Consider the following 20,613-nt stretch of genomic DNA (forward strand, 5'->3'; position numbering starts at 1 on the left):
TCTAAAAGGCATTCAAAAATGGCCCTCATTATAGTGACTAATTATCCTTTTAGACAGTAAGATTTTACGTATCTTCATTTCAACATTAATGACAATTTTTTGACACAACAGTCTGCACAAATTCAGATGTGTTCTGAGTTTGGTTAACCATAAAACCAACCATGACACAACCCCATGAAGACTGGAGAAAAGCCCTAATTTCCATTTCTAGGATTCTTTCCTAATAACTGTATCCTGACAATTCCATTTATTTCCACCAAGAGCAGAGACCCAGGAATGCTGAAGTACAAATGACTATCAGGACTGAAATACTAGGACTCTGTCAGGTAATTAAGGAGCTACATGCATAATCTCCAAATATAACCACTACTTCTCCTGCATATTGACAACTGATTATTTTCTTGCAAGAGAATATTTTCAGTTGGGGGAAATGGAAAAAAAAAAAAAAAAAAGTTTGTAGTGAGTTTCAGGCCTGACTATGACTTATCAATTTCTACAGTTTGTGGTCTTAAAAAAAAATGAGAATAATAATGCCTTAGAAAAACCTGAAAGATGAGTAACTTAAATACTTTTTTGCACAGGACCAAGCAATACAAGGCCAAGTGGCTTCCCTGTGGCTCATACAGTAACGTGTCTGCCTGCAACGCGGGAGACCCGGGTTGAATCCCTGGTTTGGGAAGATCCCCTGGAGAAGGAAATGGCAACCCACGCCAGTATTCTTGCCCGGAAAATTCCATGGATGGAGGAGCCTGGTAGGCTACAGTCAGTGGGGTTGCAAAGAGTCAGATACGACTGAACGACTTCACTTTCACTTTTCAAGCAATACATTAGGGATTCTCCTTAAACAAAACAAACAGCAGTTTATTCTCTTATAAATAATTTGAAAGGGGCTGCTGCTGCTGCTGCTAAGTCGCTTCAGTTGTGTCTGACTCTGTGCGACCCCATAGACTGCAGTCCACCAGGCTCCCCCGTCCCTGGGATTCTCCAGGCAAGAACACTTGCCCTATGTGGGGAAGACCATTTTCCATCCTCAGGTTCCACATCTGCAGAGTGGGACAGTGCTTTTCATCCTGCTTGTCCCAAGGGTTGACATAAAAGAGGAAGACACACTGCTGTCTGTGAAAGAACTTTTAAACCATATGTACTGAATTTTTGCTCTCAGTAATGGTGGGGTGGACAAGCATACAGGTAAAAAAAAAAATGAAAACCAGCTAAATAAAATATAAAGTATACTTGAAGACACCACAGAGCTACCAAGGAAGTGAAGGCTTTAGGAGCCAAGCTCTAGAAGAGATGAAAAATAAAGAAAAGCAAACCTGATATCTGATGCTTATGCTTTTTCTTTAAAGGCATTAACGAATTCTAAATCAGCAGCTGACAGGCCACCTTATATGGTAGAGGGAATAGAAGCTGGCATTTAGGATCCGCGAAGGAAGGGGATCCTTGGCAAAAATCCCCTAGCTGCAAGGAGATCCAACCAGTCCATTCTGAAGGACATTAGCCCTGGGATTTCTTTGGAAGGAATGATGCTAAAGCTGAAACTCCAATACTTTGGCCATCTCATGCGAAGAGTTGACTCATTGGAAAAGACTCTGATGCTGGGAGGGATTGGGGGCAGGAGGAGAAAGGGACAACAAAGGTAGAGATGGCTGGATGGCATCACTGACTCGATGGACGTGAGTCTGAGTGAACTCCAGGAGTTGGTGATGGACAGGGAGGCCTGGCGTGCTGCGGTTCATGGGGTCGCAGAGTCGGACATGACTGAGTGACTGATCTGATCTGATCTGAAAGGGCAAAACCTATAAGAGCTGACAAGAAATAGATTTGCTTTCAGGAAACCCAGCTTTGAATCAGTCCAATGCCTGATTAGATTACAGTGATCTGTTCCTTACCTTAACTGCCTACTGGAGCAAAATAAAATTTGCTTTTTTCGAGGCAACAGCATTTTTTTTTTTTTGCTGATTTGTTTCTTTTTTTTTTTTTTAATTTTATTTTATTTTTAAACTTTACATAATTGTATTGGTTTTGCCAAATATCAAAATGAATCCGCCACAGGTATACATGTGTTCCCCATCCTGAACCCTCCTCCCTCCTCCCTCCCCATACCATCCCTCCTGGTCGTCCCAGTGCACTAGCCCCAAGCATCCAGTATCGTGTATCGAACCTGGACTGGCAACTCGTTTCTTATATGATATTTTACATGTTTCAATGTCATTCTCCCAAATCTTCCCACCCTCTCCCTCTCCCACAGAGTCCATAAGACTGTTCTATACATCAGTGTCTCTTTTGCTGTCTCGTACCTTTTATAAGTAATGTTTGACATGTGAACAAGCATAACCTGGCAAGCAAAAACACAAGAAGAAAGCAGAAAAAAGACAAATTAAAAAATTCACAAGATATTCTGATACTAGAGTTAGACAAAAATCAGGAAAAGAAAAACAAAAAGTTAAAAAATTTTAATTAGAAGACCAGAAAGATACTGCTGAATTAGTTGCCTTATAATACAATCATTTTCTGGAAAAAAAAAACTGGAAATTTACTCTTAAGTTATCTCATACCTTATCCACTTGAAAAGTTCAATAAATTTATAAGAATTGTAACTAGATTGAGAAAGATGGAGAAGAAAATGTTGTGGAGATTTTTTTCATGATATTGTAATTTTGTGCAGATTTTTGGGGGGAATTTCCTTGGGCACAAAATATCACTGATTTTATTCCAAAAACTGTAATTCATTGTCCCTTGCAATTTACTATTCATATGCTACATGAAAATAGCAGATTTCATTTATACTTATAAGGTTTAGGTTTTTAGCAGCAACATAGATCTTTTGCTAACAAAATATAGTCATACACCATTTGACTATAATGGGCTAACATAATTATCTCTTCATCAATTGCTCCATTAGTTCATTCATTATATATTATTAGAGTCATCATTAGACCAGGAATGAATTTATGTTATTACAATTAAATAAATTTGGGTTTTGACCTAAGTACAGGAAAAAGAGACCATATTATGATTTTGATCTCTCAGGAAAGCAAGCAGTAAGTGGATAATAATGCAGGATATATTTTCAGTTTGACCCAAATTTAAAGATAACTGTAGGATTAAGTAACTTAATGGAGAAACCACATTTATCTCAGATATGGCAACAGACATGTGGACAACATTTTCGGGGGAAAAGTCTATCATCTACGACCACTAAGAGTTCATAGAGTAGTTAGTTGAGTGCTTTACTGGCTGTCTACCATTCTTTAGATGTCCTCTGCTAAATTTGAATATTTATCATTATAAATGAAATTTATTGACATTTAGTTTTTCGTTCTTATCTATAGCTGAATTAATTCTATCCCATAAAAATCAACTTGACTACAAGATGAGAGACCCAGAAAGGCTGGGGAGAAGGGAAAAGAGACTCCTATTTCCAAAATGACTGAAACAAACAGAGGTAAGAAGGTACAGAGCAAATACTATTTACTTAATTGTGAAAATTCCTGTCCTGGAATTATTTACAAAGAACGGGAGGTTTTTCTCTGGTAGACCACAATTAGCAGAGAAAGTGTCAGTCTTCCTTAGGGAGACTTCACGACTCCAGAGCCAGCAGGATCTAACTATAATCTGACTCTATTAATGTACCTGAAGAAGGAATATGTCCATGAAAGAGTAAGCTAAGAAGCGCTGAAAAAGGACAACTATGGACAAATTTAGGCAACATTCAAAGGAACTAGTCCAGAGGAGTCTTGACTAAGCACAAGGGAATGCAATGGTTTTAAGACAAAGCTGTCCCTAGAGCAGATCAGAGTGTCCTGGCTTCCTTAGCATCACACAACAGCTTCAAATTTGTTCTGAGGTTTGGAGAAGTTAAGCAAACCACTTTGAGTCAGTCATTTGTTCCTTAAGTCAGGATTTACAACATAAGTCCAATTGGCTATGAACCAAATCCCACAATAAGTATATGTTGAGGCTACCTATGCTTACGTATCTCAGGTGATTCATTTATCTATAAAGAATGAACACAGTGTAAATGCTATAATTTTTAAAATCTGGTTATTCACATAACCTGTTCTAAGGAAACTTTAATATACATCTGAACAAAATTATCTATCTGTTGAAGATATATATGTGGCTCCAATCAAGGCCATTTTGCTCCTTCCGATCTGAAGGTCAAAATCTGCACTGTGTAACATTAAAAGCAGACAGACCTTTGAAAATGGAGCTTCCCAGGTGGTTCAGTGGTAAAGAACCTGCCTGCCAATGCAGGAGACATGGTTGGAACCCTGCATCAGGAAGATCCCCTGGAGAAGGAAATGGCAACCCACTTCAGTATTCTTGCCCGGAGAATCCCATGGACAGAGGAGCCTGGTGGGCTCTGTGGGGTCATAAAGAGTTGGACAGGACTTAGTGACTGAACAACTACAGTGACAACTTTGAAGACTTCTGCAAGCTCTTGAAGAGGCAGCAAATTTAACTGGGTGGAGCTGGGGAGGGGGGAAGGGAGGGCATGCCTTTCTCCAGCACATTCTAAGCCTGCTTCCCCTAGGCATCTTTCTCCTCTGAGGCCACTCACTGCAGCAGCTGCTCACGCACTCACCCATGAAGCAACTATTTACTGAGAATTTACTGTGCTCCAGGCGTTCAGGCTACATCAGTGGTCCTCACCCTCTCTTCTGCCTTCAGTCCACATATCTCTTCACCCATTCTTCAACCAATAAGATGTTTACATCACAGAAACTGCAGTTTCTTACCATTTCTAATATAAGCCTACTCAGTTCCTTTGTCTTCTTCCAAATTAATTTTTGTTTAGTTACCCTGATCAGCACAGCAAAGAGCTCCCAAGACCACATCAGGGCAAAGAGGGAATTCTGAGAAGACGAGGAGGGTGGGAGAGCTATGGAAACTTAAAGCATGCACAAACTTAAAACTTGCACAAATAACGTGTCTGTATTATGCTCTACCAGATTTCCAGACATACTCCCTGCACCCTCAAAGCTCTGCTTTGAGTGATGAATGTATGAACAGACAACTAAAATTGGCTATAATTGGATATAATAGAACATATTTTTCTCTGCAACTTGGAACTCTTTAAAGAGCCTATAAAAGAAAGTAGGCCCAGAAACAATCATTTGGAGAGAATCGATTTTCATGAGTTTTGGATCATAACAAAGAATACTATTATAATACATGCTTAACTATCTATAATTTTCATCAAATACTTTCTCACAAAATATCCTCTTGAATCTTACTGTTGAGCTTAGATTTAGTATGACTTTAGAAATTGTTTTGTATGTAGAAAGTAGATGTTTGCAAAAGTAAATAGCACAATGTTTTTTTTTATTCACTAAGCATCCCAAATTTTCATTTACCCACATCTTATCAAATATTTATCTTAGTAGAAGTTATTAACCGGTATAACATGTCATTATGAAGAATTTCAGGAGAAATTTCCCTTCAGTTATTTTTTTGTGATTGGATGCAAAACTGTACTGTAGCTACACTCCCAGGACCCACTCACCTGTCAAACAGCTCTCCTCCTGTGACGAGTTCTAAGACCAGACTGATTTCTGTAGGGGTTTCAAATATTTCTTTAAGTTTTATCTGGGAAAAGATATAAAAAATCACAAATTTTTTATTTTCATCCTTAGGAAATCGTTAAAACTATGGTTACGACAGCTCCTTATTCTAGTCGCAGGCAGTCATCTGTCACTCTCTGGTTGTTTTTTATCAGTCACCTCATGTGTTCAAAGATCCTTTTGAACTTTTATATTTCCCCTTTTGATAGCTAAAGATAGCTGCCCTAGAAGTGCTTCCTAAATTTTGCCAAATCATCCAAATGTTTGAATTTCAACTGAATTAAAGAAAACAAACCAGAGGCAAACAAAACTTCCTAAACCATTTGAAACCATCATGACTGGTAGAGATGCGAATGTTTCTTTTTCTCAGAACAGGACTTCAATTAGGGGTCTGAGACAGAATGGACCAGGTTAAATTCTATCAGCACAGAAAGGGAATCCCTTAACAGCTAAAGAGTTGCTGGTAGATAAAAGAACACTCAGAAAAGTAACAGAGATAGTGATTTGACTGATCATAACAGGGTTTTCATGATATTCAGATAATCCATCCAATTTTGGATACTTTCCTTCTGAGAATCAAGTGACCAGGACTGGCATATATATTTGAGGAAAATTTCATATTGACTTCTCTTTGAAAGAAATAAGATAGATAATGCAAAGTGGTGACTGTATATGGCAAATTTTGTTAATTGCTTACCCAAAGCCCTTCTCTCCCTACTTTACTGCAAACAGAACTCTTGTTTAGGGAAGCAAGGTACCTAGTCTCAAATTATGGATTATGGTTAGTCTAAACCATTTATGATAACCCAGGTCCTTAATTTTCCAGTCTTCGTGCAGGTTAGGGTGATTGTGTGACCAGCTTTGGCCAGTAAAATCCGAAGAGAATTGTGCAACTAGAAATTTTGGAAAAGTGTTTATGCTTCTCATCAGACTCTGCTGGTTAAACCTTTCCGCTCCCTTCTGTCTTGAACACAGACCTGGAGACTTGTGAACACTGTACAGCAGCCATTTTAGGGCCACGAGGGAGAAACATGGAGGTGAAAGCTGCTCCCTGAAGACGGGAAAGCGGGAGCCCCCTAGGGGTACAGTGGCTAAGGGGCCTCCCTGAGAGCTCAGCTGGTAAAGAACCTGCCTGCAATGCAGGAGACCCAGTTCGATTCCTGGGTTGGGAAGAAACTCTGGAGAAGGGATAGGCTACCCACTCCAGTATTCTTGGGCTTCCCTGGTGGGTCAGATGGTAAGAATCAGCCTGCAATGAGGAAGACCTGGGTTGGATCCTTGGGTTGGAAAGATCCCCTGGAGGAGCCTGGCAGGCTACAGTCCACGGGGTCACAGAGTCACACACGACTGTGACTAAGCACACACAGCACAGTGGCTGAGACTCCATGCTTCCAATGCAGGGGGCGGGCGGAGGGGTGGGTTAGATCCCAAGTTGGGATCAGGAAAAAGGACAAAAGATGGGAGAACCAATGGATGGGTCTTGGATGACATCACTGAGGAGCTATTTGCTAACAACTGCCTACCTTCTGATTTCTCGTAAGAAAAATATTTGTTTAGACCAGCATATTCAAGTTTTCTGACTGAACTGCTAACTAATAAACAACTTGTAAGCACTTTGCCTTGAGCCGAAGCATGCCGGTCATCCTCTGAGACACCACAAATTTCTCAGTGAAATGAATAAAATATTTTAAGTAACTGGCTCACTTTATAAAAACAAGTTATGGCCCAGAAAATGACTTTGTTCTTTTCACTTCACTGGCTTAAGGAGGCTCCCCAGCCCTTCTTCCCTTGGTGCCTTTAACTGGATATAGCCTAGAGCAGAGCTTCGGAGCACGTTTTATTTTCCCCATTCAAGCACGTGATTTATTTTAATCTTTGCATTATTTCTGAAGCAAATACTCTCTCACAGGAGACTCAAATGACTTTGGAAAGCAAAGCATTTTCTTCACAGGCATTTTCAGCAATGGCGTATTAATAAGATAGGCACACAAAAGGAAAAAGCCTGTGTTTTATTAGAGTGAAAAAAAGCTCTCCAATTTCAGTTATCCTTTTATGCATGAAAATAACGATGGTATATATTGCTGGTCTGCCCATTTTGAAACTCTTTCAAGGGGTATTATTCTTAAGATTTATTCAGTTAAAGAACTGAAAGACAAGATCAGATAAGGACAAGAATTAGGCCAAGGTGGCTACTTACTAGTGGTGAAAGAAGGAGTTCTTATCATCAGAATGGACAGTAAAGAACAAAAATCTCTTTCGGTTACTTTGCAGATTATTTGAAATAGTAGGCTAAAAAGCACTTACAATGTTTGGATGTGAGAGGCGAAGAAGAACTCCTATCTCAGTTCTTACGATTTTTTTGTCCACCTAAAAGGCAAAATGAGAGAAAATGAAAGATACTCCCACCTTAGAATCTCTTCATTGTAGCAGAGAATCAGAAATAGCAATAACCACCTGGATGAATCAGGTCAATGGCAGAGGTGAATTTCTAAGCTTTTTTCTTATATGTTACCTTCTTCCCTTTCTGCCCAGCTGCATGTCTTTCCCCTCTGCTTCAGACATGAAGGGAACTCGCTAATAAGGGTCACAACTCATCAGATCCTTTACGTGGCTCCTCTGCTGTCAAAAGTCATCCCTATCACCACTCAGGCACAAGTGCTTCTCAACCTATTCCTCCTCTTTCTCTTCCTTTCTTTTAAAAGCCTTGATTCAAACGCATTGGAGCTGGCAGTCACTTCACTTGCTTGTTTCCCACAGAAGTGAGTGTATAACCCGGCCTGACCAGTCAGAAGACTCGCTCTCCAGCCAAAGTGACTGAGTCAGAGAATCAACAGATCAAGTCATCACAGTCAGGCCTCCCCCGACATTTTACTCAAATAATCAACAAAGCGTTCTCTTTTCCTCTGAAATTGGGAGAGAAAAAGAGGATGGAGTCTGCCACTACCAGGGACTGTTACTGATGCCGTTTGGAGACCACGTCCCTGAAAACAGAGCCGACGCTGCTAAAGAGGAAGAGTGGGTACTGCTGACAGTGTGACCCACTGGGTTCAGTTGCCCACAAGCGAGTCTGCCCTCTGAGCTTTCTCACTGTGTGAGCTACTGAGTCTCCTCTTCTACTGAAACTAGCTGGAGCTGCTTGATGCCTAGTGATGGAAGCTGAAGGAAAGTAGGGGGTCTAAGGAAATAGCGACTCTATATGCAAGACTGGAGTACAGGTTTGGATAAAGCAGTTCCTCAGACCTATGTGTTTTCTGGGATGGAAGAGGGTATACAGCTTTCATCACATTCTCCAAATATCTCAGGCAGAGGAAAGTTTACAAATCTGAGCCATTTGAAAAAAAGAAAACGTGATCCTTGGAACCAGGGGAGTCAAGGACCTCTCGTGAATGTATATGTAATGAATGCATGCCACATAGTAAGGGTTTAATACAGCTTTGTATGTACTCAGGTTCCTATTAAACAATGCCAGGCATATGAAAAAAAACACAGATAAAAACGATCTTTTTCAGAGGAAGATTATAATCTAATTTTGGGCATAAAACTCCTCTATTAAGATGCCATAAGAAGAACATAAGCTGTAAACAAGTTTTGTTTTAAAAATTTCATTGTTCAATGGAGAATTATTTTTCTATGAGTCAAAATATTGCTATCACTCAGTGGGCTGAAGTTATTAGCCATTAAAAGTCACACTATTGTTAAAATAAAGTGAAGAAAGTCTTGCTTGAGTGTGCACAGGCGATGCTAGTGTGATGTGTGTGGGCTGCTGGTGGCCACTCGGTGACATCTGGGAGCCCGACCCATGGCATGTAGACAGCATGGTTTGGGGGTGATGTGGTGTTAGAGGAAAATGCTATACGAGTTCTTTTACCTAGTGAAAAAAATCATCTATTTCATGAAAATTTGCTATTGAACAAAAGACATCCTACTTGCATCAGATGGGAGATCTCTGACAGAGAGAGGCATTGCTAAAGCAGGCAGACACAGACAGATTTCTTCCGAAGAGCTCTTGGCTCACACTCCATTTCAGCTCTGCAGATGCTATTAAGGAAAATCTCCATATACATGATAATTTTTTAATTATTTTAAAAATTTAACATTTTTTCTAGTTTTGCTAAGGCATAATTGATATACAAAAACCCACACATAATCAATGTATACAATGTGGTGAATCTGGACACAAGTTCCCATCACCATGATCAAGGTAATAAATACATCCATCACCTCCAGAAGTTTCCCATGTCCCTTTGTTGTGTGTGTGTGGGGCGTTAAGAATGCTCAATGTGAAATCTACCCTCTTGACAAATTTTTAAGCGAACAATACCTTACTGTTAACTATAGGCGCTGTGTTTAGAGTAGCTCTCTGGACCTTACTGACCTTGTATAACCTGATACCCACTGAGCAACAACTCCCCACCCACTCCTCACCCATCCCTAGGAAGCACAAGCCTGCTCTCTGCTTCTGAGTCTGACGATTTTAGATGTCTCACACAGGAAGAATTCATCCAATGAATATTGATTTTTTTAATCACTATCTTCTCCATAGGACAAACTGAATTTCCTCACTAATACAAATATATATATATATATATTTCTTTTCATTACTGTGTGATGTTTAAAAAAGTTTCAGAACATGTGTCTCTAAATTAAGATTTGTTAACAATCGAACCTATTTTTCTTATTACACATTTAGTGTTCACATAATACAAGGTTTTCTTCCTTGTTTTCATAATTTTTGATCCATTTCAAATAAGTATCAGAGATATCCTTTAACTTTTTCACATGATATAGTAAAATATTTTAATACCAATGTGAATTTTAAGCAAATCTATTTATTTTAATTAATTTATTTTAATTGGAGGCTAATTATTTTACAATACTGTGGTGGTTTTATCATGTTATGTCAACACATTAAATGTTGGGATGCCTTCAAAAATTAGTTCTTTGAAAATTACCTAAACTCTGGAAATATTCATAACAGATTAGATTATTTGGAATAACATTCTTCTAATGTAGTTGTTGGTTTTTAATTCAGAATTAATTTTCTTTAAAGTTAATTTTGCAAAGGGTCATTATTTTCCCACTATACTTAAGATTAGTAGCTCTCAAAGTATGATTGGAGGACCCTTCTGGGTCCCTAAGACTCTTTTCAAGGTATATAAAAGACTTGCCCTTTTCCAACTACACATCTGGGTGAGACTAGATATTTTTTTCTATACTTGAAACAAAACAAATTGAGTGCAGAAGCAGTTGAGAATTAAACTGTCTTCTATTGAGCCAGATAATAAAGAGATTTACAAAATAATGCCACTCTTCTAAGTATTTTTATCTTTTGGAAAATAAACTTATTTTTCACTGTAAATATTATTTATGTTAAAATATGCTAGAACTGGATTTATTACTCTTATAGCTTTAGTTACTACTTAAAGTTCTTTCATCTCTTATAGAGACTCTCCGTCTCTAATACAGTAGATGTGTGTGTGTGTGCTCGGTTGCTCAGTCACGTCTGACTCTTTTGTCACCCGGGGACTGCAGCCCACCAGCCTCCTCCATCCATGCATTTTCCAGGCAAGAATACTGGAGTGGGTTGTTATTTCCTCCTCCAGGGGGTCAAACCCACATCTCCTGAGTCTCCCACACTGCAGGTGGGTTCTTTCCCATTGTGTCAGTAAATGTGTATAGCTATTTGGGATTCTCAGTGAGTTAGAGAGTAGAAAGGGCTTCTACAGCCCACAAGTTTGAGAACCACTACTCCAGAAACCTTAACATTACACATCTGAAAGCAGAAACTAGAAAAAAACAAAACTGTAGTAATAATTGAAATGAAAGAAGGATGTGAACACCGTCTCCTCCCTGCTCGCCTGAATGCTGCAGCCCAGACTGAATGCAGGTCATGACTCAAGTGGAGGCCAGGAAGAATCCTAGAAAGAGGAAGCTAGAGAAAACTGGGGTGTGTAAAGTCATCAGTCCAGAGAGTAAACCGAGTGACAAGCCTGGACTAAAGCCAAGGTGAGGACAACTGAGGGATCCAGCAGGAATGAAGCTGAAAGGGAGAAGCAAACAAGACAGGAGACAGTCAAACGGCTGAGAAGCCAAGGACAAAGCAATCGAGGTCAGAACATCTTTCCCACAGAGATTAGCTGAGAGTCACTTGTCACCTTTTCAAAACACAGTCTAGAGGCCCCCAGGCAGCTAAACCGTAGGGGTGGTTCCCCCGAAGGTGCCGCGGCTGGGCGGCCACACGGGGTGCATCCTGACAGCCGTTTCACTTGACATCTCCCCAGTGTGTCTCCTGTTCCAGATGATATTGCTGCCTTCCCATTTCTGACTTCCCTTCCAAACACCTGGGCAGGGCCTTCCCAGGTGCCAGCACAGGGGGTACGGCTCATCCCCTGCCCCACGTGCTGCAGGGCAGCAGAGTCCACGGCCCCAACCACTGAGCCCACCTGCCCAGAGCCCGGGGTCTGCAACCAGAGAGGCCCCCATGATGAGCGGCCCACACACCACAGCCAGAGGGCAGTGCCCGCTCGCACCAGAGGCAGCCCGTGCACAGCAGTGCAGACGCAGTGCGGTCAGGAATAGGAGGAGGGCGGGTTAGGAGACGGTCTGAGCGCTGGCATGGCCATTCAGACCCAATGCTATGTTTCCAAGAACACAACTGTCAAGCAAGCCACAAAAGCGGGCAGCTACCTGAACAGTCAGTACTGCCACTTGAGATTAGCTTCAAGAGCCCCCATAATTTGCATCTTTCAGAAGCATCCACAGATGGCTTTAACAAATCAACAACAACACTGTTATACAGGAGTTTTGTCCAATCATGGTTCACTCTTGAGTTTTTAATCTGAAAACCCACACAACATACCTTCACTATGTACAAAATAACTTGGAGAAAGATAGGTTTTAATTGCTAACAATTTTCTATTATAAAAATACACATTACGTATATACACAAAAATTAAATACACAAGAAAATTCTAACTTTAGCTTCCCAGAGAACAAACATAAGGTGAGGATTAACATTCAGGCTTTTATTTGGAATGTGCACCCCCAAAGCAGTGAGAGTGAGGAAAAAGGGAAGTGCAGCGAGGTAAGAGACAACAGAGCACAGTCAGCCACTGCTGCACTGAGCTGCAAGGACTCACAGGTCACGGGGCGGCTGCACCCATCTGCCTTCCCTAACAGTCCTTCCCCAGAGGAGTGGTCGCCTTGAAGCTCAGGGGACGGTGGGGAGAGAGGAACTTCCTCCTGTTTCCCACTGGCCAGTTTTGGCCCCAAGGCGTTAATTCTGTATACCTCTGGGTTCCATCTGTAGTCTCGGGCAGGCACTCGTGATGCCGTATTGCTCTTCATCAGGTGTCATATCTCATTCGGATTTAGAAGTGGCTGGAGGAGTCAGAAAGTTAAAGTGTGTGTCTAGGTGGGCCTCTGTGCATGCAGCTGGTGGGCAGTCCAGCCCTCCCTGGTTTGAAGACAGTTTGGCACAAGGGATCTGGGAGGCCGAAGGGCGTTCGGCCCAGTCACGGTGACTTCTGAGTGTTAATCCATCACAGGAAAATCAGACTGACTGCAGTGGGGCCAGAGCTGCTTGCCCAATTTACTGTATTTTACTGCCCATCAGAAAGAGCTTTTCTTCCATTTACATTCTTTGTGCAATTTACTAGCTGCCAGTGTGACACTGATAATCTTAGATGGCTTGGGCACATGCAAAGCCTTGTTTTAGCTTCCCCATGTGATGACCGCAAAGAGCTGGACATGACTGAATGACTGAACTGAACTGAACTATCTGAACTATCTTAAACAGTCAAAGAAATATATCTTTCCATCATCATAAAATCATTTGTACAGTTTTAAAACTTCATGGAAATCAAGATTCCTCAATATTGAAAGAAATCCCAACTTTGCTTTTCGCCTCTGTGGAGGGAGAGAGAGAAATGGGTAAGAGGTACAGTTCCAGAGTAACATCAGAGGAGGAGGCTCCACCATCGGAACCGCTGATCAAACATGGGCCCTGCACTGAGACACACAGCAAATATACTCCTATACTGGGATTTGGAAGGCTAAGGGAAAAAAGAAGGAAGAATTGAAAAATAAGTGAAGAAGAAAGTACTGAAGAATTAAGGAGGAAGAAAAAGGAACACCAGTTTCTGCACATGAACATAATGGATAGAGACACAAGGGTGAAGTAACTGGAAAAGGGGAGTAACCGCACCCCAGATATCTCTGGCCTTGACCCTCCCATCTCAGACGGGGTCGAGATCCAGATTCTGGAACTCCCAATACTCTGGACAAGTTGGTTCCTGCTCTGCTTCTTCTAGGAGTCAGTCAAGTAAAGCAGCATCTCCACATAAAACACTCAGTCTCATCTTATCTTCTTTGCAGGGATGCAGATCATAAGTCTTATTTTGTCTCTGTTATTTCTTTGACTTTTTAGGCTCATTTTTGGTTTTAACAATGACCAGAGAACATGATGTGAAGTACAGAACTGTGCTCTTCAGACTCTTTGTGAAAAGAGACAAAATACAAATTATTAATGGGAAATAAGCATAAAAATATCTTTAACTTTTCCCAACTCTTTTCTGCACAGTTTCTGCTTAATTTAGCATCCTGTTTTCAGACATATCAACAAGTACATGTTGGCACTAACATGCTTGGTGAAATGACTTGACAACAGGAGCTTTGTTAAAGTCAAGAATGACAGTTTTAGCCTACAATGATTTGAAAGCCAAGATTTGCTACTTGAAATGCATGAACCAAATGTGAGACACATAAAATATTGAGGTTTTCCTACATGAAGCTATTATCTCCGAACTTTGGCCAAGTCTGATTATTCCTTTATCTTCTTCATCTAACAGAAACCTGTGCATCTCACGACTACCTTAGTGTGAAGGGTGACTGCCTGGTGAAGAATGATACTGCCATTTACTGAGATGGTGAAGACTGGAGAGAAGCAGGTTTAGAAGGTGCAAGTAACAGCACGGCCCTGCCCACTGTGCTGGACTCACCCACTGTTCACCCCCTTGAACTGTTGCTGGTGCGTGTGTGCTCAGCTGCTTAGTCGTATGGACTCTTTGAGACCCTCTGGACTATAGCCCACCAGACTCCTCTGTCCCTGGAATTCTCCAGCCAAGAATACTGGAGTAGGTTGCCATTTCCTACTCCAGGAGATCTTCCTAACCCAGGGATCGAACCCATGTCTCCTGCATCTCCTGCACTGGCAGGTGGATTCTTTACCACTGAGCCATCTACTGTAGCTCACTGATCATCAAATTGATCTTTGAAGAATCAAAGATCGTCTCCACTTCTGAGCCCTTCCATTTTGCACTTGATAGTCTTTTGCCTTGAATGTTCTTCTCCAAGATATTTCAGCATGACTTTGGACTCAGAGGAGAATGGAAGGGGCAGCGGTGCAGAGGAGGTGAGGGCTCAGCGGCGGGGGCTCAGCGGTAGGGGCTGTGAGGAGCCACAGACATGGCGGGGATGGGCAGAAAGAAGACCTAAGTGGCAGAGGAGCCAATCTCCTATTTCACACTTAACAAGACTAGTCTAATGCCAATCTGGCTCTAATCAGCATGAGAAGACAAACTAATAAAGCTCAAATATGCTTGGTTTTGAGAACTGTGAAACAATGTATTTTGGTAGTTCTCTGACGGCTGCCTCCTACTCTGCATTCTCTGCAATATTTGGGAGAACGAAATGGAGGAAAGCAGAGCTTTCCAATGGAGGAGGATCCTGAGGATCTGAACTGAATTTATGCTAGACAAAAATGCCCCTCAGGACCTCAGCCCAGAAAAAAAGACACGTGTCTTTCAGAACGTGAAACCTCTGTACATCATGTAGGTTCAGAAGAGAGCAGCTCTTCCAAGGGAGGCTACCTCTTCTCCTTCATTCTTAAAGTCTAAAATATGAGCCTTCCTGCTCGCAGATGCTAGAAACCCTTTCACAGGGAGCAGGCTTTTACTTTACAGTGAATGAAGCAGGCTTAATTTATTCCTGGGAGACATAACAAGCTGAACAAAGCTTATACAGAAGATTTGACTGACGCCAGACTTTCTTTAGAAACAGATTTAACAGAGGGAGAGAAAAACGGGAAAAGAACATGATATATAAAGTGGAAAGGACTTTACATACCTCTTTCTGGAGAAGGGGTACTCACTCCAGTATTCTGGCCTAGAGAATTCCAAGGACTGTATAGTCCATGGGGTTGCAAAGAGTCACAACTGAGTGACTTTCACTTTCATTTTTCTCCTATTTCATCTCTGTATCTCTCCCTGGCATTAAGAATACATAGGGGTTACCCTCATTTAATATGTCTTAACTTATATGCAGAGTACATCATGAGAAACGCTGGACTGGAAGAAACACAAGCTGGAATCAAGATTGCCGGGAGAAATATCAATAACCTCAGATATGCAGATGACACCACCCTTATGGCAGACAGTGAAGAGGAACTAAAAAGCCTCTTGATGAAAGTGAAAGTGAAAAGTGAAAAGGTTGGCTTAAAGCTCAACATTCAGAAAATGAAGATCATGGCATCTGGTCCCATCACTTCATGGGAAATAGATGGGGAAACAGTGGAAACAGTGTCAGACTTTATTTTTCTGGGCTCCAAAATCACTGCAGATGGTGATTGCAGCCATGAAATTAAAAGACGCTTACTCCTTGGAAGGAAAGTTATGACCAACCTAGATAGCATATTCAAAAGCAGAGACATTACTTTGCCAACAAAGGTTCATCTAGTCAAGGCTATGGTTTTTCCTGTAGTCATGTATGGATGTGAGAGTTGGACTGTGAAGAAAGCTGAGCACCGAAGAATAGATGCCTTTGAACTGTGGTGTTGGAGAAGACTCTTGAGAGTTCCTTGGACTGCAAGGAGATCCAACCAGTCCATCCTAAAGGAGATCAGCCCTGGGATTTCTTTGGAAGGAATGACGCTAAAGCTGAAACTCCAGTACTTTGGCCACCTCATGCGAAGAGTTGACTCACTGGAAAAGACTCTGATGCTGGGAGGGATTGGGGGCAGGAGGAGAAGGGGATGACAGAGGATGAGATGGCTGGATGGCATCACCGACTTGATGGACATGAGTTTGAGTGAACTCCAGGAGTTGGTGATGGACTGGGAGGCCTGGCGTGCTGTGATTCATGGGGTCGCAAAGAGTCGGACACGACTGAGCGACTGAACTGAACTTTAAAAACATCTCATTTTCCAATCCCTCACCTCTCTTCCTGCTTTCAAAGTGTATCTCTGTTCTTCTTAGCAGAAAACCTGTCCAGAGCTGTCTGTATTCTTTCTCCACTTCCTCCTCCCTTTCCTCATAGATTGGTCAGTGAAATTCAATCTGGCTTCATCTGCCTTTATAGGAGAGACCAGTGGTCTCCTTGAAGGAGGCTAACTACTGTTCTGATCTTATCTTACTCTGTCAGCAGCATTTGATATGTTATTTGATCACTCCCTTCTTCACATGAAACTGATTACACATTGTCACCATTCTGGTCTGACTTTTCTTCTACTTTAAAGGCTACACAAGTATTACACTCCCTACCTAGTAGCCCTTCTCTGATTTTTAGCCTCGGCGATGATCACTCCCTCTGCATACAGCAGCCAGAGATATCTTTAAAATGTAAATCAGGTCATGTTACTCTCCAGTTTAAATGCTGGCACCCCACTGTGCCCAGAATAAGGCCTCTGCCTCTGAGGCCTTACAGCTCCAGGTGGGGGCCTCACCCTTGTGGGCGGATGTTGTTTTCTTTCTACACTGGCCACTCGACCTCCAGACCAGGCTCCAGGCCTCCTCCCCTTGACCCTGTCACTTCACTCAGAAAGCAACGAAGAGGCTTTCCCAGGTCACTGCACCAAAAGAAGGTACATGCACATATACACGGGGCTTCCCCGGTGGCTCAGGGGTAAAGAATCTGCCTGCAGTGGAGGAGCCGCAGGAGACTCGGGTTCAGCCCCTGGGTCGGGAAGATCCCTGGAGGAGGGCAGGGCAACCCACTGCGGTACCCTTGCCTGGAGAGTTCCATGGACAGAGGAGCCTGGCGGCTTACAGTCTGTGGGGCTGCAGAGTCGGACACGACTGAGTGACTAAGCACACATGCAGACAACCACACACATCACTCTAGTCCCTTCATAGATTTACACGAATCTGTGTTACCACTTGGTGATAAATTACCTGCTTCTTCCACCAGAACATAAGCTCTATAATAGCCAATGGCCTGTCCATTTTTACCCATCAGTACATCCAGCATTACTTACCAGCCCCTGGTCTATATTAACTTATTGAATAAATAAAGGAGGGATGGTGCTACTATTTGAATATAAAAGGTTGGTGACTCAAAGGAAAAATCTCTGGTTTAACAGCTTTGTTTAGATGAGATTGGATTTGGTTAGTCATTTCTCCTCCTGCCAGTCAAATCACGCTATCAACATCAATGGAGTGGAGAGTGCCTGTCTCACAGGCAGAGCTAAGTACCCAGATCGTCTAGTCTGGTAAGAGCTGTGATTTCTAAATTGTGAGCCATAAAGAGTCACTATAGTACTTATGCAAGACTGCACTCTCCCAGGATAAACAGGGACTGTTCCAAGAAACAGAATTAATACAAGCTCTGGTGAAGTCACTGCCTTTCTAAGCCCACTGCAGCGGGTACGGATATTCCACAGCTGCTCCTCTCGCCCTGGGGGGATACAGAGAGCGTCACAGCTTCTTCTTCAACCAGGACACCCTGCTGTCATGTGTGTGACCCACACTGTGTATCAAACACAACCACAGAAGAGATTACATGAGAGTGAGATGATGAAAATCAGAAAAGAGAACAGTGAGAGCCAGAATATATACGCATTCCCAAAGAAGGAGAAGTGAGATCTTGGTAAGCAGAAAAACCTAGGGACACAACTATGAATATTCTGCTCTGTCTCTGTGCCTGTCAAGGGACAGTTCAAAAGAAAAGCCCTGCTGGATTCCAACTCCCATATTCCCCAATGAGGTGACTTCAATACCCTCTTGATCGAATCCATGCAAAAATGAAATTGATATCCGGTGATTTAAAAAATGAATATAGTGTTAGCCTCCCAAATGTTCCTTTATGTTCCTGTTGCCAAGGCTGGAAGAAAATAAATGCATATTATTTATTTTTATAAAGGTATCATAGTCACTTTTTTTTTAAGTAAAATATAAAAAGCAAAAGAGAGTAATGTATCTACCATTTTAACATTGCCATTTTATTTCCTTTTACTTTTAAAAATTGTGCATATTTCCTGATATATTTCAAATATGGAAATACAATTTTTTGCAAATATGCAAAATACAATTGTTTGCATATAAAATATACAAATACAATTGTTTCTTACAATGTTCACTGAAAATATCATAAAGTTTTATGACTACCTAATGTTAATAAGGGGCTTCCCTCGTAACTCCGTTGGTAAAGAATCTGCCTGCAATGCAGCAGACATGGGTTCGATCTCTGAGTTGGGAAGATCCCCTGGAGAAGGAAATGGCAACCCACTCCAGTATTCTTACCTGGAGAATCTCATGCACAGAGGAGCCTGGTGGACTACACTTCATGGGGTCGAAAGAGTTGGTTGGACACGACTTAGCGACTAAACCACCACCAGTGTTCATAAGCAGAAAGTAAAGGAGCTTCCTAATGGCCCAGCATCATTAGTGGCTAGATAGCACTTCCCTGGTGTCTCAGATGGTAAAGAATTTGCCTGCAATGCAAGAGACCTACATTTGATCCCTGGGTTGGGAAGATCCCCTGGAGAAAGAAATGGCTACCCACTCCAGGATTCTTGCCTGGTGAATTCCATTGACAGAGGAGCCTGGCGGGCTACAGTCCCTGGAGTGGCAAAGAGTCAGACATGACTAAGTGACTAACACTAACTTACGGTTAGACACTTTAAAAATTTCTTACGTTTTGTTACTAATATAAGTCATTCTGTAATGAACATCCTTGGCTGTACTTTTTTTAAAATTTAATTTGAATTCTGGACCTTTTTGAATTTTTAAATTTTAATTTGAATTCTGGACCTTTTTACATTTGAATTTAGAGCCTTTTATAAAGTCTCTTATCCCATGTGAGAATTATTTCAATTTCTTCATGGATAAGATGGGGATAATAATTGCTACCCTACAGTATTTTATTGTTGTAGGATTAAATGAGAATATATGCAAAATCTTTTGGCCCATTGTAGATGTTCTGTGCCATTCCTGAAAGAATTTATAAAAGCAAGGTGAACATTTCCCAGTTTTCTATTTCCAATTTTCTAAGTCTTTCCATAAAAATTAATCCAATGAAAACAAACTCAACATAGAAATAAAGGTATCTATGACAGCATTCCAGTGCTAGTAAGGAAAAATGTCTAACAAGCAGGAAAATATAGTTTTTATTTATCCTTTTTCCCTAAAAGTTGAAGACAGTTTTATTAAAATCCTAAACTATGTCCAATATAATCTTGCTGAAAGGTAGTCAAAGAGGGGCATTGATGCCTCTTTGCATTCAGATTTAACCACATTCCTTCACCTTTTTTGAAGACTGGGATGAGAGCTGTACTACTTTAGTTAAGCTCCATAGAAGTTTCAAGACCATTTCTTATGTTTGTTAATTACTGCTGACTATCACGGAGAAGGCAATGGCACCCCACTCCAGTACTCTTGCCTGGAAAATCCCATGGATGGAGGAGCCTAGTAGGCTGCAGTCCATGGGGTCGCTAAGAGTCGTGCACAACTGAGAGACTTCACTTTCACTTTCATGCACTGGAGAAGGAAATGGCAACCCACTCCGGTGTTCTTGCCTAGAGAATCCCAGGGACAGGGGAGCCTGGTGGGCTGCCCTCTATGGGGTCGCACAGAGTCGGACACAACTGAAGCGACTTAGCAGCTGGCTATCAGGGTAACACCTGGGTTACTACAGACCTGTGGATCAGCCAGGTCCCATAGACATTCAAGTTGTAACAGAACTGGAACAAATTCATCATTTCCCTTTTGTTCTTTTTGGTCATTTCCACACCATCAAGACAGTGCTTTTCAAAGCACTTTACAAATTACTA

The 20,613-nt window shown here is 41.6% G+C and overlaps 1 protein-coding gene across 2 annotated transcripts in view; it reads right to left on the bottom strand.

Annotated features, from left to right (window-relative positions):
- CAMK4 (calcium/calmodulin dependent protein kinase IV) overlaps nt 1-20,613 on the bottom strand; it is a 270,053-nt gene that overhangs the window by 103,430 nt on the left and 146,010 nt on the right. For both annotated transcript variants that reach the window (XM_027545453.1, XM_027545454.1), the window contains exons 3-4: nt 7,875-7,937; nt 5,513-5,595 (exon numbers count right to left, since the gene is read on the bottom strand). In XM_027545453.1, coding sequence (XP_027401254.1) covers nt 5,513-5,595; nt 7,875-7,937 — 146 coding nt within the window. The remainder of the gene's footprint in view (nt 1-5,512; nt 5,596-7,874; nt 7,938-20,613) is intronic.

The sequence above is a fragment of the Bos indicus x Bos taurus genome, chromosome 7 (assembly GCF_003369695.1).
Source record: "Bos indicus x Bos taurus breed Angus x Brahman F1 hybrid chromosome 7, Bos_hybrid_MaternalHap_v2.0, whole genome shotgun sequence".
In the NCBI taxonomy this organism is placed as follows: Eukaryota; Metazoa; Chordata; class Mammalia; order Artiodactyla; family Bovidae; genus Bos; species Bos indicus x Bos taurus.